The 24,191-nt window shown below is 40.0% G+C and overlaps 1 protein-coding gene across 5 annotated transcripts; it reads left to right on the top strand.

Moving 5' to 3' along the window:
• The first annotated feature begins 7,700 nt into the window (after positions 1 to 7,700).
• Positions 7,701 to 24,090, top strand: Taf7l (TATA-box binding protein associated factor 7 like). Of its 5 annotated transcripts, none has more exons than XM_006528610.4 (13): positions 7,701 to 8,015; positions 11,239 to 11,300; positions 12,097 to 12,175; positions 12,681 to 12,814; positions 13,697 to 13,718; positions 14,035 to 14,090; positions 16,267 to 16,308; positions 17,058 to 17,130; positions 17,581 to 17,682; positions 18,065 to 18,298; positions 18,472 to 18,584; positions 19,847 to 19,906; positions 23,541 to 24,088. In XM_006528610.4, the coding sequence occupies exons 1-13, from the start codon at positions 7,730 to 7,732 to the stop codon at positions 23,583 to 23,585; spliced, it is 1,308 nt and encodes a 435-aa protein (XP_006528673.1). In that variant the 5' UTR covers positions 7,701 to 7,729; the 3' UTR covers positions 23,586 to 24,088. The 5 variants fall into 5 exon arrangements, with proteins under 5 accessions (XP_006528673.1, NP_083234.2, XP_006528674.1 ...); NM_028958.4 differs by having other exon boundaries at positions 7,716 to 8,015; positions 13,697 to 13,826; positions 23,541 to 24,090; XM_006528611.4 differs by lacking the exon at positions 7,701 to 8,015 and adding an exon at positions 9,167 to 9,282 and having other exon boundaries at positions 13,697 to 13,826.
• Positions 24,091 to 24,191: the final 101 nt, after the last annotated feature.

Raw genomic sequence — 24,191 nt, 5'->3', positions numbered from 1 at the left:
GAGGGAGAGGGAGAGGGAGAGGGAGAGGGAGAGGGAGAGGGAGAGGGAGAGGGAGAGGTTAAAATACATAGCTCTAAATGAATGTCTCCATCAATTCTCTCCACTCAGATCTCAGAGAAGCCCATGGAAAAGAAAGATAGGGTGTAAGAGCCAGAGGTGATGAAGGTTACCAGGAAAACACAGCCCTCTGAAGCAATGGAACAAGGCTCATATGAACTCACAGAGACTGAAGCAGCAAGAACAGCTTACACAGGTCTGAACCAGGTCCTCTGCATGTGTATTCTAACTCTCAGCGTAGTATTTTTAGGGGACTCCTAATTGTGTGAAGGAGCAAGTCTCTGATTCTTGTGCCTAACCTTGGGGCTCTTTTCCTTCTGTTAGTTTGCCTTGTCTCCCTTTGATGTGATGGTTTTTGGCTTATTTTATAGTTTATTTTGTTATGCCTTGTTATTATTTCTTAGAAATCTGTTCCTTTCGAAGGAGAGACAGAAACGGAGTGAATTGGGATGTGTGTGTGTGTGGGGGGGGAGGTTGGGAGAATTGGTAGAGGAAACTGTAATTAGGATATATTGTATGTGAAAAGAATATATTTTTAATTATAGGGGAAATCTTTTAAAATTTTTATTCTCTTATTACCTTTATCTAATTTTCCTTATATATTTCCTTACTTTGTAAGAAGACTTTCAAATCTCTTTCTGTTTTCTCTCCCTTGCTTTTCCCTTTTCCCTTTTTCCTTTAATCTTGCCTTTCTCTTTCTGTATTCTCTCTGTGTCCCTCCTTCAGCTTACTTTTAAAAAAATGTCAGTACTTTACCTTTGTTGATCTTAACTTTCCAGCTTATTCTACATAATTACTGCTTCTTGCTTTTCTACGGCTAATAGTGAGGTACTAGTTATCCCTCAAGGATATTTATTTATTCCATTTGTGTGTGTGTGCTCATGGTGGTGTTATAGAAGTTCCCGTCTTATGTTTGGAGCAGTCCTGAGGATTGAATGCATAAAAGAAAGCTGGCCACCAAGGAGATTCACATAAACAACCAAGGAAATAGTCATTCCAACAGACACACAAAGTAGAGCAAGTAAACAAGAAATACAGGAGCAAGAGACTATGACCCACCCCACCTTTCATACTCTGAGAGATGAGTCCAAAGGCAGTGAAATCGGTGAGATTCAGACAAAGAGCTGCAAAGCCTGGTTTCCAAATGACCAGTGTGGGGCTAGACAGCTGTCTTGGTATTTGGTTAGAGGCACTTGCTACTCTTATTGAAGACCATGGTTTGTTTTCCAACACTCAACAGGAACCTCGTAATCATCTGTAACTTCAGTTCCAGGGGATCTAATGCCTTCTAGTCTCCATGGGCCCTGCATATATGCGGTGCATTTCTATAGATTCAGGCAAAACATTCTTACACATATAATAAAATTTTTGAAAAATAATAATGAATAATTCTTCACACAGAATTCATATAAATAAAAGGATGAAGGGAATATATTAGTTGAAGAATTAGATGAGAGTTAGTCATGTAATTCAGTAAAGGTAGATGCTGATAAAACAGAGGACATAAGAAATGAAATCATAATATATCAAATAAAACCTTAATGTTTATCACCACTGATAAGCCAAGCCAGAAAAAAGAGAAAAAAAGCCAAGCCAGGCAGGAGAAAAATACATCAGCGAATGAAAACAGAGTTGAATTATTTTATTTTTATGGTAGTGTCGTGTGACAGACTCTTCTTGTGAAGAAAACACACACGTCACGAGTGCACGTCACGAGTGCACACAGACACACACTCCACACACACACCCCTACTCAGCCTGGAAAGGGAGCTCACCCACCACAGACAAAAGTTAGGGTTGTACCAATGTTTAGTTTGGTGAACCATGAGGTAGGTGTGTGTGTGTGTGTGTGTGTGTGTGTGTGTGTGTGTGTGTGTGTGTGTGTGTGTTTGAGAGCAAGTTTGGGCATGCAGCCTGCATGCCAGCAGTATAGGTGAGGGATCAGGGATAATTCAAAAACAGCTGCCTCACTGAAAAGCCCACCCAGACATAGATGACCACTTGGGAAAAAAATGCAAACCTCCTCTACAATCTAAACATTCTATTTTTCTTTCTGCAGTTTGGCAGCTCAAAGTCTCCATCCCTAGTAACTGTTTACTTCGCTATTGTTGATAAGATTCCTCCAGAATCGTCCAAGCTTTTGTTCACCAAGACTTGTGACCTTTGGTTTATCTCCTGTTTTCCCGGTGAGGTAAGGTCTGTGAGCCTCATGATCTTCTGGATCAAATGTTGCAATCTGGAGGAAATGTTGCAATCCCTAGCAAATACCATACAAAAAGCATCAAACTAAAGGAAAAAACAATTTGCTATCCCAACATCCAACACCTGGCATGCAAGAGATCAGACAGGGGTGCCAGGGTACAGACTAAAGGCATAGAAAAGTGATTCAATAAAATCATAGAAGAAAATTCCCCAGACCTAGGACAAGAAAGTATTGCAGGAATTTAGAACCCCCAAATGGCATGACCAGAAGAAACCCTCTCTGCCTCACATGATAACTGAAAATGTTGAGACTATTGGAAAAATAGAATACTGAGTGTGGCAAGAGAAATGTGGCAAGTGCCTTACAAAGGAATTACAACTGATTTCTAAACCCAAAGTCTCAAAGTCAGTAAAGCAGGGACTGATGTATTTCAATCTCTGAGAGAAAAGAAATGTCAGTCGATCATATTATAACCAGGAAAGCGACCCTTAGGTGGATTGAGAAATAGGGACTTTCCAGGTTAAGCACAAAGTGATGTGGCACAGAACAGCTAACCTCACACTGCAGGATTAATTTGAAGAAACATCACCCAGAGAATGGGGGGGGGGGATGCACACAGACACGCAAGCACTTCACAAAGAATACATCTCACTAGAAGAGCCAACAAATGAGAGATAGAAAGAATCAAACTTTATTAACTCGGTGAACCAAATAAATCACCAGGATGAAGGGGGATTATTAGTTCATAACATTTAATTAAATCAACATGAAAAGTCTCAACTCTCTGGTTAAAATGAAAAGATGCGTGGGGCTGGAGAGATGGCTCAGCGGTGAAAAGCACTGACTGCTCTCCCAGAGGTCCTGAGTTCAATTCCTAGCAACCACATGGTGGCTCACAACCATCTGTAATGGGATCCGATGCCCTCTTCTGGGGTGTCTGAAGACAGCTACAGTATACTCATAAATACAAATAAATAAATATTTTTTAAAAATCTAAAAGACGCAGACTGCAGGCTGGGGCCTGGCAAGATTGGTTAGTGGTTAAGAGCACTGACTGTTCTTCTAGAGGGCCTGGGTTCAAATCCCAGTACCCACATGGTGGCTCATGAACAACTGTAACTCTGGTTTCAAGGGATCCTGCACCCTTCTCTGATCTCCACTGGCACCAGGCACATATGTATGCACACACATACAATCCTGGAAGTTTGAAACTACTTGAGGGAAATGGAAGATTTGTAATATAGACACAGGAAAGAACTTTCTAAAAAAGACTCAAATAGCCAACAAAATAATGTCAAGAGTTGACAAATGACTAACATAAAAATCCAAAACAGCCAGGCGTGGTGGCGCATGCCTTTAATCCCATCACTTAGGAGGCAGAGGCAGGCGAATTTCTGAGTTCGAGGCCAGCCTGGTCTACAGAGTGAGTTCCAGGACAGCCAGGGCTACACAGAGAAACCCTGTCTGGGGGGAAAAAAAACCAACAAAAAAAAATCCAAAACAATTAGTAGAGTGAAGTGATAGCTTTAAAACGGGAGAAAAAAATTGTCAGCCATTATCCAGTATATGGAAGGAACTCAAGACTTTAAATACTACAAGAAAAGCAACAACAACAAAAACAGAAACCAATAAATAGCAAAGGAACTAAACCGATACTTTTAAAAATGAGCACATTGAAATGGCCAGCCAATAAATACATGAAAAGAGCACATAATCTTTAATTGCCAGGGAAATGCAAATCTAAACCACATTGCATCTCAGTGAGAGTGCCTAGCAACAAAAGAAAATATATACTGGCCAACTCAGGAGGCTGTCAAAACAATTTAAGTTCAAAGCTTTCCCAAGGTACAGAGCGAGTTCAGTATCAGCTTAGCAACTTGGTTAGACCATGTCTCAAAGAAGAAAGTAAAAAGCAGCCGGGACAAGCAGTTGCATGTATGACGACCTAGGTTCAATTCCTCTGCACTGCAATAACAAGGAAGTGCCAAATAAAAACTCAGCTTCAAGTCAGGCAGTTGTGACACATACCTTTAATACTAGTGTCCAGGAGGCAGAGGCTGGTGGATTTCTCTGAGTTCAAGTTCAAAATCAGCCTGCTCTACAGAGACAGTTCCAGAACAGTCAGGGTTACACAGGGAAACCCTGTCTCAAAACAAACAAAACAAACAAACAAGAAGATTCAGCTCTGCTGAGCAGAAGTAGAAGAACTGAATTCAAAGTCAGCCTGAGCTTCACAGCAAGTCTGAAATCCATGTGAGCTATATAGTTAGTGAAATTATGGCTCAAAATGAGAACACACACACACACACACACACAAACAGGAACAGCAAATGTTGGAAAGGATGTAGGGGAAAATGAACCAAAACCCTTATATACTATTGGTGGACATGTAAATTAGTATAGCCTACAACATAGAATTTAGTATGTAGATTCATCAAAAATTCAGAATATAATTATCATATGAGCCAGCTATATAGTTTGAGGTAAATACCCCCTAAATTCAGGTCACTTTACTATGGCTTTACCTGTATGTTCATGTTACTGCTATTCATAGTATCCAAGTGTTAGAGTCAGCCCATAAACAGATGTATGCATAAAGAATGATAATACAATATAGAATTTTATTCATTCTTTTTGTTCACTTTTAAAAAGAACAAAATTACCTTTTTCACATAAAAAATGTACAGAAATGGAGATATCATGTTGCACAAGATAACAGCCTGATAGACAAGTATCTTGTGTTTATGTGCTTATTTGCATATATGGAATTTAGGAGAGAAAAGGGATGTGGAAGGAAAAGGGGGAGTGCCGGGGTAGTAGCCCAATGGCACTTGCCTGGCATGTGCAAGGCCCTGGTTTACTCCCCAACACTGCAAAAAATAAGAAAGGAGTTATTTTAAAATAGCTTAGAATAGAAGTAACAAGCTCAGCAGTTATAAGCACTTGCTGCTAAGTCCAATGACCTGAATTTGATCCCAGAACCCACACAATGGAGCAAGACTACCAGTTCTCAGCAGTTATCATCTGACCATATGAGCACCATGGTACACATGCTACCCAACCATTACATAAATGTAAAATTTAAAAAACACACACACACCACAGTATCTAGGGTATATAAGGAACTGCAAAAATTAAATACCCAAAATGAAATCACCCAATCAATAAGGACCAATGCACTGAACAGGTAATTCTCAAAAGAAGGAATACAAATAATCAATATTTGATAAAGTGTTCAACATCCTTGGCCATCAGGAAAACACAAATTAAGACTGCACTGAGAATCCATGTCACCTCATTCCAAATGGCTGCCACCAAGGAGACAAACGTTGCAGAGAAACCCTTTAATTCACTGTTAGGGAGATGAACTAGTGTGGTCACTACAGAAATCAGTAAGGATGTATCTGTAAACACCTAAACCAGAAATGCCATATCATTTGACTATCGTCCTCTCGGATCTATTCCTGAAAGACTAAGTCAACAGATCATAGAGATCCTTGCATATCCATGATTACTGTTGCATTATTCAAAACGGCCAGGATATGGAATCAACCTAGATGCCCATCAAGAGATAAGTGGATAAAAATGTGGTACATACACATGAAATGGAATTTTATTCAGTCATTATAGAATGAAATATATTTTAATAAAAATGAGATCATGGGATAATAAAATGAAGTCACAACATTTACAGGAAAATGAATGTGACTGGAGATCATTAAGTGAAATCATCCATACTCAGACAAATATCTCATTTTCTCTTATAGGCAGAAAACATAGATTTAAATTTGTATATAAAGGGGCTGGAAAGATGGCTCAGCAATTAAGAGCACTTGCAGAGGACCTCGGTTCAGTTTCCAGAACTCACATGGTGACTAACAACTGTCTGGAACTTCAGCTCCAGGGAATCTGGCAGGCGCCAGACATACACGTGGTGTACACACATGCAAGCAAAACACTCATATACACATAAAAGAAAAGAAAATTAAAATTGCATACATGTATTTTGTGTTTGGATATGCATTGGGAGTCATTAAAGTGGAAAGGGGAAGAAGAGATCTTAAGAGAGGAGAACAAAGAGTAATGGAGTATATGAACTAATGGAGGGAGAGACTATATTGGGCCAAAGAAGGGAGCCAATGGGGGGTATGGGGGAAGTCAGAGGGGAATGAGCTAATGGAAACAATGCATAGTGACACACACTTATGGAAATGTCAATATGCTAGCCAAAAATTTATTTTTTAAAAAGCTCAATAAAACTTACATTCTGCTCTGAAAAAAGTAAAGGGGAAAAAACAGGAGAGGTGAGATGGGTGAGGATACTAGAGAGGGAGAATATGATCAATGTAGAGAAACTCACATTCAAACTATTAGAATGCAACCCATTACACCATGGACAATTACTGTGTTACCAAAATAAATTCTCACTTAACACTTTCTGGAGTATTAAACTTCTAAAGAAGCTGCTACTGCAATCTCTTCTACCCAAGTCTATTTCATCAGACATTTTTGCTAGAGCACTATTCATCTAATATTTATAGCGAATTGTCTTTTTTTTAAAGAAAACTTTTGAGCAGTTTTCAGTGTAATTTAGTGTACATAAAAATAGGAACAAGGAGCTGGGCAGTGGTGGCACATACCTGTAATCCCAGCATTTGGGAGGCAGAGGCAGGCAGATTTCTGAGTTCGAGGCCAGCCTGGTCTACAGAGTGAGTTCCAGGACAGCCAGAACTGCCCGGAGAAACCCTGTCTCGAAAAACCAAAATAAATAAATAAATAAATAAAATAATAATAATAAAAAGAGAATAAAGTATAGGAACAAGGAAAGAGAAGGGTTGACACGCTGCAATAAGGTCAGTACTTCTATTTTAAGACTAATTGTGTATTAGTGTGTGTCTGTGTGCATATAAATGCAGGTGCCCTAGAGACCAGAGGTATCAGAGTCCACCATGGAGCTGGAGTTAGAGAAAGTTGTGCACAACCTGATGTGGGTGCTGCAATGTCCTTTCCAAAACCTATCTTTGCTCTTAATTGGTAAGCCATCTCTCCAGCCCCGGGTTTAGTATTTTAGAGGTAGGTTGCAAATTAGGTTTTCAGAGTTCTAGCAGCCTCCATAAAGTACATTGGTGGATTCCCAAATGCGTCAAAAGTTTCTTTTGAACTTTTAAAGATCTGAAATGTAGCTTCATTGAACATAAAAAAAAAAAACCCAACAAGTATACTTCTAGAGGAAATGATTGTACAAGTCTCGGAAAAACCGCACCCTTTAAAATTAAGCATCGATTAGTGTTTAAGCAGTTGAGAGTTTATAAAAATCTTTGCGAGGCGACGTGTCTCGTTAGTGTTGCTGTCTCTTTAAGGGAACTATTTTGCATAACGCTCGAGCATTCTGGAACCCTCTTATACCACGTGACAGAACTCGCCGCCATTTTGCACCCCCCACCGGACTCGCCCCAAGTATTCTGAGTCATGGAGCGCGGCGAGGAAGCACCCACTGAGGGAGCTCCGCCTGAGGGGGCTTTGGTGGAGGCCAAAGCCCCCGTTATTCCTGAAGCCCCCGCTACAGATGTTTCGACAACCGAAGAAGCGGGCTCCAAAGAGCCCCAGGTCCCTTCCGGCCCTCGTCCCGAAGGTGCTGGGGACACTTGTGACACCCGAGGGGCTCGAGGCCCACCGACTCCCGGCAGGGCCAAGTCTCAGAAGACCCCCCGCCAGGGCACTGCTCGCTGCCAGACCCTCGAGAGTGCCATGCGATGTGAGTGGTTTTGAACTTCTTTCTACACCGGGGAACTTGGGAGCGTCAAAAGGTCCTCGGAGGTGGGACACTTAGGGGACAAGGTAGGGCGGCAGCCCAGAAGTAATGGCCGACCGTGCTGAGAAAGGCCTGGGCCCGACCTTAGGCCTGAGGTGGCCGAGGCGGGTGGGGGGCACGGGGTGGAGGATGAGTGAGGTGACGGGGACGATGACACCCCCACAGCACCGTCGGTGGCCGTTTGGGGCCTTGGCAGGGTGGCACGTTTGTCCCCCTGTGAGCCTCGAGCAGTCGAACGTCGTCTGAGGCGGGCGGACGGGGCCGCAGCGTCCATCATGGCCGCAAGGGTCGGCCTTGCTGAGGAGGGCGCGGCCATGGCCAGGGAGTCGGGGGGGGGGGGCGCGGCACGGGGTGTGGGGGTGAAGGAGACCGGGACGCGCCGGGACGCGCCGGGGAGACGCTCGGGGAGGGGCAGTGGTGGTGGCGGACCATAGCCGCAGCCTCGCTCGGGGCAGTTTGCGGCCTGGTGGCAGTTTGAGGCCTGGTGGCAGCTTGAGGCCTGGTGCCCCCTGCCCCCCGCTCGCTCGTGGCGGTTTGGCGCCCCGACTCTCGGAGAGACCTGGGAGCCTCGCGAGGTGGAAAGGTCCGCGGCCACGAAGGCGCAGGAAGGCCCGCCCCCTCCCCGGTCGTGGCCCCAAGGGTCGGCCTTGCTGAGGTGACTCGGTCGTGGCCAGGGAGTGGGGGCCTGGGGCGCCGAGTGTTTAACATCAGAGGTGGCCTCGTCAGGCGACAGTTCTGGGACTGGAGGGCTGAGCAAGTGCTGCGCCATCTGTTTGCTGTGCGTCGCCCCCCCCTCCCCCGCGCGCGCCTCCGCCCCCCGCCCCGGGTCCCACAGGTGGCCTCAGGCCCCGCCCCGCCTCGCCCCCTGTTCTCGTGGATGACTCAGTGGTTGCGGTGGACTAGCCATCCGCTCCCGGGCTGTGAGAGCATGGGGGCCGCAGCGCGCATGCGCGCCCGGTCAGGCGCCTGCAAGGCAGGCAGCTCAGAGCCTGGAGGCTACGCGCATGGCCCGGAGACTTCGAGGCCTCAGCCCTCTGATTGACGGGCAGCCCCACGGGGGGAGGCGGGGCGAGGGGCGGGGCCTGGACGTCCGCTACCTGTAAAGCGGGGCTTTATCCGGTGCTCGGACCTCTCTGCGACTGATTCTAAGCTCCTGAGTTAGGATCTCAGCCAGCAGAGATGTCCAAGAAGCCCCGGCCAGCAGCGGCAGGTGAGTCAGAGGACCACCAGGCCCCGGGAGTGTGGGAAGTGTCTCCGCGGCATCTTGCCATGGCCAGGGCCACCAACTGGAAGGTGTGAAGGCTCTCATGGCTTTGCGGGGGGGGGGGGGATATATTTTCAGCGTAAATGAGCAAAAGCGGGAGGAGCGGAACTTTTCCGTTGGGTTTCCCCAAGAAAAAAAGATGGGACCGGGCAGTCTCCAAAGGGTAGCACATGGTTGTGCGCTTTAAAATAATGCAGAACCAAGTTTGTGTTGCCTGGAGCTTTTGGGCTCCCTGACTACACCATTCCAATTGTCCCGCTGAAGGGAGATAAGCCAGATGTGAGAGGTGGACATTGATTCTGTTCATTTAGTTAGGCATCTGAGAGTGCCTCGTGGAATTTTCAAAAACAAATTAAGAAAAATGAATATTTCTAGGGGAGGGAAGTGGATTTGTGTTCTTTAACATATAGTTCTTTCTGGTTTTTTAAACTACTAAAACTCTTCTCAGCGAGGCTCTTTTTTCCCCTTCTCTCCCTTTAAACCTTTTTGCTGGGGCTATCAACAAGGAGATACTTTAAAATCATTTTTAAAGAATTCATAGTTTAATAAAGTTTTTATTCTGTAAAAGAGGAGTTGCCAAAAAGGCATTAAGATGAACGAAAATCCCTAATCTTAGTTCGGCTGAGAAGTCTGAAAGATAGGACTGACCTGATAAAATCTTGCTTAGCTAGCTCCTTTATTACATTCTGTGTTTGCATTCCCAGTCTTAAGTATTTTCTGTTTTCTCTGCTTTAGTGGTATATTCAGCCCCAAGGGTTATTTCATTTACTGTATACTTCTAAATTGTGCCCAAGTATGTATTAATTGTGCAAAAGTTTTTCATTGACATTTTCACATATGTATCAGCAGGGGAGCTCTTGAGCTAGCTGTGAACTGTGCACGCATGCCTGCAGGTACTGCAGGCATGCAACCTAGAGGCTGTGCACATGGCCTAGAGGCTTCGAACATGGCCTAAAGGCTTTAAGGCTGGAGTTTGACTGGCAGCCTCAGAGAGTCATACTGCTTTTGTTTTTCATTGCTTATATATATGCATATATATATGTATGTAAGCAATAAAAACAAATAACTATCAAGAATAATGCATTCTCTAGCCTCTTCCTGGGTGTCTTTCTGCACTCTGTACTTTCTAATAACTTCTAAAATTATATACTAAGGGATTGACTTTTAAAATATTTTTATTAATTGAGCATTCCACATAATGTATTTTGATCATATTCATACACCTCCCTCAACAACTCTGAGATCCTTCCTTACTTTCTTACAGACCTAAATTTTTGATCTATTTTTCTTTGCATAACAGTAGGTGGTAGTAATGAATAAATAAAATCAGATTTTTAGGTTCTATTCATACCACTCTTTCAAGGAGTTTATGCCATAAAGCTAGTGTCCGTGGTCTGGATATGGAAGGATGGAACTCCTTTCTCCCAAGGGAGGGCTGAGCCACTGCAGTTGAGCCATAAAAAAGCTTCTTGCTATCCCAGGATCAGTCTGATTACTACTGTTGGTCTATTTGGGTGACTTAAATATTGAAAATTAAATCTTTGTTCACTTCAAATCAGTATCTACATATAGGTTCTGGGTTAATTTCATTCTTTAGTTTGCATTCAGCCCCACAGAGGTCATTTAGTTTGCTGAAATTTACTATTTTATTTGATAGTTGTTTCACAATAGCTTAGTTATTTGTTCATCAAATAACATCGTGTAATTTGGGTTGACTTTAGAAATGATAACACTTAGAAGTCAGGATGGCAAATAAAGTATATGCACATTTGTTTTCCATGAGAATCATGGGTAAGTTCTTATGGAGTATTATTAGTAATACCAGAGATGACTATCAGAGTGAGAAAGAGTTTTTAATGACTTGTTTGTTTTCTTTGTGTTTTTTATGAACTAAAAAACAAGCCATGAGTGTAAGGCTTGAATGTCATGACGTTGAGGAACAGTTTATATTGCGTCTGCCTCCGGTAAGTAACTTTTATATCCCAGAATACATATCTTCAGTGCAAAAGTATAGTTCTGCATAGATAACATTTGTATTTCAGGCTATAAAAGATCAGAATATTTGCTCTCCATAAATCATCTTCTATCAAGCAGTCCTATTATAGTGCATATTCTTCTCACAATATTTCTTTTTTCCTGTACATACCGTCAATCATGTGGGTTAATTCCTTGCCAAAACAACTATGACAATTATGGATCATCCAGTCACTTACTATAAACATTAACAAGCAATTTTTTGCACAGCCAAGGTAAGACTGCTCTAAAACTCTTTCTGTCATCTCAGAAGAGGTGGTTGGAGGCATTACCACTATGTCACCTGCAAGTTCATCACCAGGCCAGCTTATCACACTCATTTCAGTATTGTGCTCGAGTCTCTTTCCCCACTGATAACCATGGTCCAGCATTATTTCATTTATGAGATTATGATAGAGATGGCCAGGAAGATATTATTCAATTATAGTTAATTAATATAGCTAGTAAACCATAGCTAAGCCTTTCCAACAGAAGGATAGCAGGAAGAAGTGAAACTGAAAAGCTAGGAGAAAGAAAGCCCCAACTGTAGTTCCTAAAAGATAATGTGCAACTTCAATTGACTACATCTACCTTGACTTATACAATGTATGGTCTTTCATGGTACACAACATAATTAATATTTGGGAAGTGTAAGGCTTTATTTAAGGGAAGACTTGCCTTGAAATGTCTGTCCTATTAGCTATCACTTACACAATCTTTCTGATTTTTAATTTACCTCCCTTTTAGGAACAAGCTTATGCTGTCAGGAAAATTATACATTCTAGAAATGCTGCTTGGAAGGATAAACTAAAAATTGACTTTTCTCGTAAGTAGTTAATATTAATTCACAATATATTAAACAATAATTTGCTACAGATTGTTATGCGCCAGACACTGTACTAGGCATTAGAGTTCTGAAAAAAGAATAAAATATGTTATTTTTCCAAAAGGACTAGGTGCATCTTCTCCTTATTGAGGCTAGACAAGGTTTTTTGTTTTGTTTTGTTTTTTTGTTTTTGTTTTTTAAAGGAATGTATTTAAATGAACGAAATTTACTTTTGGTGATGACAAGAAAACAGTTGCTATCTTATTCACCTTTGCTATCATTAGAAAGAAATTTACTTTTTAACTAGTAACGTACAATATGGAAAAACAAGCTATAGATACTCTTCTTTTTCTAGAAGTTGCTAATCGAATATTGATTTGTAGCCTTTAAAGAAATAGTAAGTTTCATTGAAGAGATTGCCTGTCTCACATAAGTCTTCATTATTCAAATTCTTGGAGATCAAAGAGTCCACTGAAATGTCAATCTTTTCTCTCCTTTCTCTTAGCTGATGGCCACCATGCGGTTGTTCAAGTAGACAACGTCTCACTGCCTGCTAAACTGGTTAATCTGCCTTGTGTTATCGGAAGCCTGAAAACTATTGACAGAAAGACATTTTATAAGACCGCGGATGTTTCTCAGGTATGATTTTGTGAGATGTGGTCTCATCTATCCCAGGTTAGCCTTAAACTCAGTATGTAGTTGACTATGACTTTAAACTTAAAATCATTTTGTCTTCAACTACCAGATGCTGGGCTTCCATGCATGCCTCTCTATACTCTTGGGTTGTACTGAGGATCAAAGCTAGGGCTTTGTGCATGCTAGACAAGCACTCTACCGACGGAGTGATTTCCCGAGATCCACAAAGCCTTGTTTGCTTTGCTTTTTAGTGCTCATGCATGCTAGGCAAGTGTTCCACCTGATTTTAAGCTATATCGCCACCACTGGGTGTGATTTTTAAAAATCTTTTCGTTCTTATAGCTTTTGTGGAAATCTTAAGTCTCTGTCATGATTCCTACTGCATGGTAAATGCTCTGGTTTGGTATCTGTTATTTAACGTTTCATTCCTTTACTTTTACAGACTGATGCTCCCCATTTGCCATTTATAATGACTCTCATTAATTTAAAAATAGGAATGGCTAAGATCCTTTTCTGCACTTTCTACTAAAGCAGTATGTTCACTGAAGAACAGCCGGTTCTTACTCATCATCTCTGATGCTGCTTTCTGATTTGCTCTCTAATCAAAATGCATCTTATACTATACCTTCTGCAGTGGTAAACTCTAGGTCAAAGTTGAATCTACATATCATGCTGCAGGGAGAGAGGGAGAGAAGAGGGGGCGGGAAGGAGGAGAGGATGGGCAAGGGATATAGTACAGAGAATCTGAGTGCACAGTGCTTAGAACTTGGCTCTGGGAAATGCTTGGAGAGACTTCGGGGCTCCAGATTGATGGTGGTATGATCGTGATTTACTACTAACCCATATTTGGACAATAATCAAATTCTTTGTCTTTGCTCAATGTAGATGCTTGTATGCAGTCCTGAAGGTGAGCCTCATTCTCCTCCTGAAGAACCAGTTGTCTCTACTGGTCCTACTGTAATTGGAATTAGTGAAGGGAAGGCAGAGAGAAAAAAATATAACTGGAAGCATGGCAGTAAGTCACCGTTGCTCATTCTGGCTGACTACAATGACCTCTTGCATTGCAATTCCCTGTTAACCAGGGACCTTTTACCTGGTTCATTAAACTCTTATTTTTAAAGAAAGAAGTCATTCCACAAGGAGGACATAGTTCTTTGAGGAATTTGTATAGGTATAGGACAGTGTTCAGTTATATGGTCTGTTTCATCATGTTTTTATTTTAGTTACTCCACCACTTAAGAATGTCAGAAAGAAAAGGTTCCGGAAAACAACAAAAAAGGTTAGTCTCATGCCATTTATGATTCTGTGGGGTGGATTAGAGGAGGACTGTGAGAGGGAAAGAAAGGAAGCGAATCGCTTGGGAACTCATCAATTCATTTATATGTTCAGTAAACAGTTCCTGCCAGATGAGGTGCTTCCTACCTTTAATCTCTAATAGCACCTGGGAGGCTAAAAGAGGAGGGTTGTGAGTTTAAGGCAATCCTTGGCTATAGAATGAGACCGTGTCTCAAAACTGTAAAAAAAAAAAAAAAAGACTTAAAAATATGCAAAATCCACAGCATTATGAGCTAGCAGTTGGGGCAACAGCAGTGAATAAAAAGAGACCCAGTTCTTTAGGTTGCAGGCTCATTGCTAGGGATTTAGAAGAATGGTCAACTTGACATTTCAGCTCCTGCGTTCAGTTTAAAGTCTTATAAAGTCTATAAAGCCAGGCAGGTTGTTTCTCAGCACTTGGGAGGCAGGGGCAGGCAAATCTCTGAGTTCAAGGCCAGCCTGGTCTACAGAGAGAGTTGCAGGACATCCAGGACTGTTACACAGATAAACCCTGTCTTGAACATAAATCTTAATTTCTCTAAGATAAATGCCCAGGAGTACTGGTAAATCATATTTTAAAATTTTTAGATTTGCATTCATTTAACTTAATGCACACAAATATTTTGCCTGAGTGCACATATATGCACCACATGCGTGTCTGTTGGATGTCATGGAACTTGAGTTACGGGTAGTTGTGAGGCACAATAAATGCTTGCTGGGAATTAAACCCAGGTCCTCTGTAAGAGCAACAAGTGCCTTTAACCACTGACCCATCTCTTTAGAGGGTTTTTTTGTTTTTGGTTTTGTTTTTGTTTTTTTTATACAATCCCCCAAGTGGAGTGTTTGGGGAAAAATACTCTTCAGTTAGGGGTTTGTAAAAATGTATTTTTGAGACAGGATTTTTCTCATGTAGTACAGGCTGGCGTTGAACTTGCTGTGTGGTCACAGAGACTTGAGCTTCCTCTACCACCTCTCCAGTGCTGGGATTACAGGCATGCACCACTCCACCTTGTTGTCCATATTATTAGGGATTAATACCAGAGTCTTGTGGATGTTAACCAAGTCTCTTACCAACTGATGCATTGCATGTCTCTTGCCAAAGTGCATGCACACATACTTGCATGCATGTGTGTGAGACAAATGGGGGTCACAGAACAACTTTTGAGAATCCATTTTAAGTATCAAACTCAGGTCATCATTGATAGCAAGCATCTTAATGCTGAGCCACCTCACTAGCCACATACATTTTTAGCTTTATGGGAAACTGCCATACTGTTTTCAGAGGAAATACCATTTTATATTTAATATATGAGTGGTCCAAATTCTCCACCTCTCCTACCGGTGTTAGGTCTTCTCATTATGTTATTTTATTCGTTCTGATAACTGTATAATAATTTAATTGTGGTATTCTCATTGTACATGCATAGTTTATTAATACCTTCACAGTTGACAGCTTGGATTTTTAGTCCTCTTTACAAGATATAACAGATTTTTAGTTTTGCTGAGACTTAAAAACAAGTATCCTGCCTTTTTGGTTAATTCTAAGGAGTCTTTGTTTACCCTAGATACTGAAGATTTTCTCATTCATTATTCAAAAGTTTTACATTTTATATTTATGCCTGCAATCCGTATTTCAGGTTTAGAAAAGCATGGGCTTTAAGTCAAGATTATCCTTCTGTTCTTCCTTCTCTACTCTATCACTCTCCTCTTCCACTTATTTCTTGGGAATATATGTATGCTATTGCTTATGGGTTCCTTATTCTTTTTTACTGATCCATGCATCCATCTCTCCATGGATACTATAATGTGGTAAGTCTTGAAATTGGAAAGTTGATTGCTACTACTTCATTTTCCCTCAATAGTGTTTTAAACACTTTAGAATCTGTATCCTTCCATATGAATTTTAGAATAAACTTGTGTATTTCGACAGAAAACCTTGCTAGAATTCTGAAAGAAAGTGTGTTAAATTTGTAGATGAACTTTTCTAATTTATGTGTTAACGTTGGCTTAATAATCTGTCAGTGAATGAAATTTATTTTCTACTAAATAAAGTAGTTAAATATAGTTGTAGAGCGCTTTAAGCTTCACTTAAATAGAACAATCAAAATATAACATTGTTCTTTGTTGTGTTTACTACATAGCTCCCAGATGTGAAACAAGTGGATGAAATCAACTTTAGTGAGGTACAGCGTTGGTCATAATCTTCGTTGTTTACTTTAATATGATACACACATATACATACATCTGCTGGATTTTATTCATTGAGTAATGATTTAATATTCAATAATAACTTCTATGTGAAAAGAGAAACCGTTTTGCTAGTGATACCATGACTCACAGACTTCTTTTTCACCCTTATTTTCATTTCAAAAGGTATTCCTTGGAGTTCAAGATTCAATTGTCCAACAATTGGTTGAACTAATGGGATATGTCATCAAAAGCCTTGTTTTATATTTGTGTCATGCTGAATTAATTGCTATAGAGTACTTGCTTAAAATTGTATTCAAGGGAGAACATGTAGATAGGTTCTAGTTTTTACAGGAACATTTTCATAATAAAGATGGGACAAGGAAGTCTGGGAGATTTGATTTTAAACCAAATCATTTATAAGTAACTAATATTGAATTATTGCTCTTTTCTAATATGAGTCAAGATAAATAATAAAACATAAGTGCTTGGAATCTTTCCCACAGAGTTATAGAAAGATAAGATTAAACATCTCAAGTGATTTAATTGTGAAAAATGAACTTATTCTACAAAAACAAATTTTGAGTAGATTCCTTGCTAAATAGCACTATTTAAGTAGGTCTTGAATTGGATAAGCATCTTATAAGGCCCAATATATATATAGGAAAATATATAGGAAAAGGGTATTTACATAAAATAGCATGCTAAATGACATTACTGGTATTTTTCCTCCACTTTGCTTCAGTACACTCAATCTCCAAGTGTGGAAAAAGAAGTGAAGAGACTGCTCTACTCAGATGCTGAAGCTGTCAGTGTCCGTATCCTTTATAGCAAATACTTTTCTTACAGTCTATTTCATCATGTGTAAATGTGCTGACAAATCGCACCCCTGGTTGGTATTTTTGCTTTGTGTGATGCTGCAGATCCAATTCAGAGCCTTGATATGCATGCCAGGTGAGCCCTGTTCTACTAAGAAGCATGAGATGTTTAATCTTATCTTACTTCAAGTATTTGAGCACCAGTTTTGATGTTTATAACTTAGGATTTTTGAAATGTGATTTTCTAGCTAGAAATGGTAAATACAGACAACTGAAGTATTTATGTGTGTAATTTAATATAAGGAAGTTCTCCACACTAGAAATGCAGCGACAATAATCCAAATTTGGCCTAGAGTAAATATTAAGAGCACTTTTTAGTTAAGGAGCACTTCCCTTTCTACTGTGTTCTTTCTCTCCCTTCTTCATTTTCCTTGACTACTATCGTCTCAGGCTGGGAAGTCGTTGATGATGATGATGCTAAGGAAATAGAAAGTCAAGGGTCCATGCCAACCACTCCAGGAATCTCACAGATGGGTGGTGCTAGTTTATCAGGTAATTTATTGAAACAGAGGAGGAGCTTCAGATAGGGCAAGTGTTAACTGTGTGAAATATCCAATCACAAAAAATGCCTTTGTCCTTCATCCCTATTGGTCCTCCTGTGCTTTTAGGGTTTTTAGGTTGGAATTCTAATCTCCTATATACCCTGGTATTCTATTTCCTATGAGCCCTTAGATTCTCTAGGGATCTTGATAATTGAATATATGAATGACTGTTAGTGTCTGATATTCCTTGTCCTTATTTTATGAAGGTAATGATCTTTCCATAGGAACATAATTTATAAAATTCACTGGTTGCCCAGTGAATTTGATGATAAGGTTATGATCATTTGAAAAGTGTCAGATCAGTTCAATTTTCCCTTGCTTAAAATCAATAGACTATGATGTGTTTCGGGAGATGATGGGTGATTCTGGCAGCAACAGTAATGATGTGGAAGAGAAGAGTAATGAAGGTGACGACGATGATGATGAAGATGAAGATGATGAAGACTATGGAAATGAAAAGGAGGAGGAAGAGACAGACAATTCTGAAGAGGAGTTAGAGAAGGAGCTGCAGGCCAAATTTAATGAATTTAGCCTCCATGAAGCAGACCAAGATTACAGTTCAATAAGTAAGTCAGAGGAGAAGACAAAGAAACTGGATAGGGTGGGCGGCAGTATTATAATATGCTAACTTTTGATGGGCATTACGTGCAGTGCTTAGTTTTAAGGTCCTTGGACTTGGACTTGATGCATTATTTAAAATTATATCTATAAACAAAAATCCTCTCTCTACCTCTTTCAGCCATGGCAATTCAGAAACTGATTTTTATCAAAGAAAAGAGGCTCCAGATGATTTATAAAAAAGCCCAGCGACAGAAGGAACTCCTCAGGAAAGTGGAAAACTTGACCCTCAAGGTAAGTTCTTTTTAGCTGTCAGACTCATAAGGTCTTCCTTTTACAGGCCCATCTGTGGTTTCACTCACCCTGCCATCATGGAGTTTATTCACGAACCTAAACAACTTCTTAGAATCATCTATTAATGTCTATTAAAACATCCCTCTTTTATTTTATCTGAGTAATTTTTAAAGTTGAAGCAATTTTAGGGAGAAATAGGACCAGGTGTCCTGAGATAATGGCCAATATTGAGCAGTTACTATATAAACAGTGCATCCAAGTTATGTATAACGGTTTCTGAAACACAGATACTGTCACCATTCCCACTTTATAACAAATTCAAACTAGCTGGGCGTTGTCGTGTATGTCTTTATCCCCAGTATTTGGGAAGCTGAGGCAGGTGGATCTCTGAATTTGAGACCAACCTGGTCTATATAAAAAGTTTCAAATTGGCCACGGGTACACAGTTAGACCTCGTATCCCCCCCCAAAAGTAAGAGAAAATAGAATTAAAACTTCAAGAAGAACCACAGTAATCGGCAATATATAGGCTAAACCTTTTGTTTATACCAAAAAAATATGTTTGTTTCAGCAAAAAGAACCAATTTAATTAAAATTTTTATTTTTAAATTTTTCATCTGGGCTGAAACAAGAGCGGATTATTTTATTTTTATGGATACATTTTTCAGGGGTTCACTGAGAGGAAAATATATTGTTGTGTCCCATTTGATCCCATCTTGATAGTAAGGTGATTAAAGCAGTAAGAGAATCCTTTTTTTAGGTTTCATTTGTGTGTGGAGCAGTAGTTGTCAAAGGGAAGCACCCTGACACAGAGCTAACCTCAGCTCGGCTGGAGTCCTTTAGAATAGCCAAAGTTAATATCTATGGATACATTTTGAAAGATTCAGATGTTTACAGATAGGTGACATTGTGTTAGGACTAGTAAGGTTCTGTTCTAGTGAGGAGAAATGGGAGAGGGATCTACAACAGATTCCTAGTCTGCTTCTTTATAAGTCATAGCCAAAGGATGTGTACAACACTAAGAAGGATGCAGCATGTAGACATTTCACCCATTTATTATAGGACAAGAAAACATGCTTTAGAGAGTACATAAAATAATTTAGGATTGCGTGGTAGTTAGGGGGGTAGTTTTATGCTCTAGTTTTTCTCAAAAGAATGTGCTTCCTATAATTTATAGTTTTCTTATCAAATATGTGACAAATTGTGTTTTGTGGTTCTCTCTTCCCATGAGATACATCTTTCATCACCGATAATTTTTTTCAGAGACATTTCCAGAATGTTTTGGGGAAGCTTAACATAATGGAAAAAGAGAAGTGTGAACAGGTAAGAAGGATATTTTAAAATAAGTATTTTGCTATGAAGAACTCACCTATCTCTAATCTAACTTCAGGCTGTATGTCTCACAAGAACAGTATACTCTGAGTGAGAAAGCAGGGTAGATCAAGATCCTTTCCAAAGTCTGTTCATTCAGCCGTTATTGAATACCTGTGGAGTGACACACAGGGTAGCATAGGAAAGGTGGGTTTTAGTCTTAAGTGTGTTTAAGGAACTCCTTGCTGAGTCTGAAGGAGGAGAATCAGATATAGCTTAAGTTTTTATTTTAAAAATTTATTATACATGTGTGTGTGTGTGTGTGTGCGCACTCTCATGCATATGTATTTGGAGATCATAGGACAACTTGTGGGATGAACTGTCTCCATCCTAAACTCAAACTCAAGTTTTCAGGCTTGTGTAACAAGCACTTTTAACTTCTGAGTCATATGGCAGGCCTAAGCCCTAGACATTTTTAATGAGTTTTTGAAATATCTCACAAGGTCCCAGGCCCCAGGCCACACCAGACCTAAAAGTTGACTCAGAAGAACTTAGAAGTCACATTTTATTTAACTATTTTTCCTGTTGCTAGACATTTGATTTGTTTCTACTCTTTGAGTAGTAAAAATATTATTGCTGTTACCATTTACATATGAGAGGATGTATTTTAAAGGACTAAGAGAGACTTAGATCAGTTACAGGGTGATGGAGGAAAATAAAGTATTAAAGAAGATATGCCAGGTTTCTAACCCAAATGGCTGTTATTGAAAGCCACAGAAGAATTAAAAATAGGAAGAGAAGGGAGAAATGTGAAATAAGCTAACTTCACAAAGCTGTATAGATAGTCCACACAATCCCCATTGTAGAACAGTGCAGGCAACGACTTTAAAGAGACTGAAGCTTATGTTCTGAGGATGGTTGTAACTAGAGGTACAGGTACTACTCATTGTCCCTATTTCTACAAGGCCAGAGGCACTCTTATATTTTGTGTCTTCCTTCTCAGCAAATCAGATAATCAGATTCCAAGATTATGGTGGTATCCACTAAACAATTGCTTTCACGCATGCTCAGTAGTTAGTATTGAGAACTGCCATTTCCACCACAGAAATGTAGCGGTAAGCCTTACTTACTAAAGATTTATTTGGTGCCCACTGTGGTGCTAAATTCTTCAGGGAGTTTGAAATGTTTATTGTCTCTGGCTTCAGCTGGGGAAAGTCATGAGAGTTTAGGGATTTTTTTGCTCTTTTTAATCTTTAAAAAGTAGTTTAAAAAGTTTTTCAGTGTACAGAATAATGAGCTTCATGACATTCACACACACATACACATCAGCATACCTTGTGCCTCCACTACTGCTCTACATATGGCCTCCCTCCCCTCTCACTGGGGAGGAGGAAGGAAGCCCAGCATGACTAGGGGTTTAAGGGAATGAGGGCTCATGATTCTCTGTGAGAATTAGGAAGGATTTGGGGGTGGGATAGCATTTGAGTGGGACCCCATATATATGTAGGATTTTAGAAAGGAGAAAGGGAAAAGAGGACATCCTGTGACACTGGAGTATGCACGATAGTTCAGAGGTGGTGAGAACAAGTGTAAGAGATACAGTTCTGGGGAGAGGACCAAAGGGCAGGGGGGAAGGGGAGTGTATGAGGCAGGAAATACAAGGTAAGTACATGGTATACTTGAAAGAAGTCTTCATGAAACTCAGCACTATGTACAATGGACATACAACAAAAAAGAAATTAGAGTTTAAAGTTTTGGTATAGGTCATAAAGAGACATCAAAGGTTTTTTTTTTTAATTCTGGGAAGGAACTCATAAGAATTTTTCTTCCAGCACTACAAAAATATAAGTAGAGAAGCAAGGAACTAGTGGAGAGTTCAAAACAGGACTCAAAAACAAGCAACTGTAGAAAAGGTTGAGAGATGTCTTCAGAGGAAGAGTGTGAAAGCCCACAGTGTCAGGGAAGGCACACTTAGGCTTCTAGCCTATTTAGACAAAAAAAAAAAAAAAAAAAAAAAAAAAAGAAGAAGAAGGAAAAGGAAAGGTTACACTTTGAATTAGAGCTCAGAAAAGTAGGCAGGTTTCTCCATGTTGCATGGCACTAGCTCTGTAAGCAACAATTTTATGTGTGTGGGTGGAGTATAAGCATATTATTTCATTAAGGGGGTAATTACTCCTTCCTTTCTTAAGATAGCCTTAGGTGAATTAGCCTTCCTGAGGAGTGTTATCTTGGCTAGGTGATTGACTGGCCCAGCTGGATTAATTCTTAAGGGAGTAGAATGTAATAAGATGCTGATTGGTCAGGACTCTGAATTGCTACATGTCTCCTAACCTGGTAAGGAGCAGCAAATACAATTGGTCAGCTGTGAAAAAGCATATACATACGAGTGTGTGTGTATGAGCAGGCTGCATGTACACATGTAGGAGTGTGTGTATGTTACATGATATACATGGGAGGGGCTGGAAGGGTAAGGGGTAAATGATGTAATTATGATCACAAAAATTTATTATAAAACTTAGTGAACTCATTTTGAGAAAAGACTATGCTACTTGTTTTTATCATCTGACTCTTACAAACTGACTACAATCATATTGTTTCTTTTCTTTTTACCATGAGCTATGACCTCAGTATATTTTTCATAGAAGCTCAGATTCTTAGCAGCAAACGTATTCAGTTTTTGAGCATGTTCAATTTTAAGCTTCCCTTTATAAGTCTGGAACACTAAAAGACAATATGGTCACAGCATTGTGCTTGAGTTCTCCATGGTGTGACTGTTCTTTGGAACACCGTGACACTAAAATGCCAAGTAACAGTTGCTTTTTGGTCTTCTGGTTTGTGATCTGAAACAGTGAGGAATTCTGTCATGCTGAGGGGTTGTTGTTGTTGTTGTTGTTTTTAATTTGTGTGTCAGTTTATGGTTAACTTCTTTTAGGACAGTTTCTAAATGCTGGATATATGTCAACACTCTAACACCGTCTGTGGATGGGCTGCACTCCTATGCTTATGAGTTGTATCTAGGGACTGGTCACTCTAACCAGAACCCTTTACCTTCTTAACCTATTTTCATATTGGGGACATTGTCATTGAAAGTTAAACTTCGTATGAACCAGAGATTTTAATATCAGAGGCCACATAGCAATAATATGTTCTGTTCAAAGAACATTTAGATTTATGTTTACAAGAAAGAGTTAAACTATAATAGTAGGCCACGTGGGGACCCAGCTCCAGGCCCACTGGGATCCGGCACCACCACGAGTTGACTAGTTCGGAGTCCAGACGGGAATACTAGTCAGTAACAGTTGTTTCCTTTGTTGAACTATCCAGTTTTTAAATGGATAGTTTGGTTTGAAGTGGAGGAACTAAGTTAGAAATGTGGATGATTTAGGCAGCCTTAATACCTTGAAACAAACTACCTGAGTATTATTTACATCTCAAAAGTCACACAAATGTGTACGGAGATTTTTTTTTTAACCTTTTAAATATTCTTCAGGTGGGTTTGTACATGCTTTGAAATGGTAAAGAAGGAGCTTTGTCATACTTTTGAAATTGTAATGAGGGATATTTATTTAAAAATAAAGTTTGGAATATCAGGAAAATAATCCTCACACAGCTTTTATAATGTTTCTCCGCTCCTCTCTCCTTACAGATTTATCACCTCCAGGAACAACTGAAATGTTTCCTGAAGGAGTAAGGAAAGCCTCAGCCTGGCACACCAAGTGGATTCACCCTCCAGATGAAGACTGGGTGGAACCACATACTTCTGTCCCTCTACTTTATCTTAAACAACTTTTATTTGTTGAGCATTTTTCACTAAAGTAAATTTAAGGATCACATTTATATAGGAGACATATATAGAGGGAGTTATATAAATGCATAGGTTTAGAGACCCACATGGGATGTTGTTTCTCTTTGTCAATTTGAGATTAAATGTGTGTATTTCTTTATCTCTTACTCTATGGTACCATGAGATCATTCAGCCGTCCTTGTCAAAGGTTTAGGCTAGAAAGATACACAGCTGTTTTACATAAGTTTACTTTTCAAACCTGGTTTTAAGTATTTCTTACAATTTTGAAAATGATCAAATTGTCAGCTGGCAATCCCAGCAATTTAAAAGGCAGAAGCAGAAGGTCAAATTGAAGGCCAGCCTGGGCTGTATATAAGACCCTGTCTCAAAATAAAATAAACTGAAAACCATGAAAACGTCTCTAATTTCTAACAAGGGTTGGGCCCTGTCACAATGATTCAAATGCCTACCTCTCAGCAATAAGTACTAGGTTGTGCCCTGCCTTTCTCGAGT

Source organism: Mus musculus, chromosome X, assembly GCF_000001635.26.
Source record: "Mus musculus strain C57BL/6J chromosome X, GRCm38.p6 C57BL/6J".
Taxonomy (NCBI): Eukaryota; Metazoa; Chordata; class Mammalia; order Rodentia; family Muridae; genus Mus; species Mus musculus.
This window is presented reverse-complemented; position numbering and strand designations above follow the sequence as displayed.

Excerpts from the sequence above, each read along its gene's own strand:
- Taf7l (NM_028958.4), top strand. The coding sequence starts at position 7,730 with ATGGAGCGCGGCGAGGAAGCACCCACTGAGGGAGCTCCGCCTGAGGGG. Across the intron at positions 14,091-16,266 it reads TCCGGAAAACAACAAAAAAG|CTCCCAGATGTGAAACAAGT; the intron begins GTTAGTCTCATG and ends TTTACTACATAG. Across the intron at positions 16,309-17,057 it reads ATGAAATCAACTTTAGTGAG|TACACTCAATCTCCAAGTGT; the intron begins GTACAGCGTTGG and ends ACTTTGCTTCAG.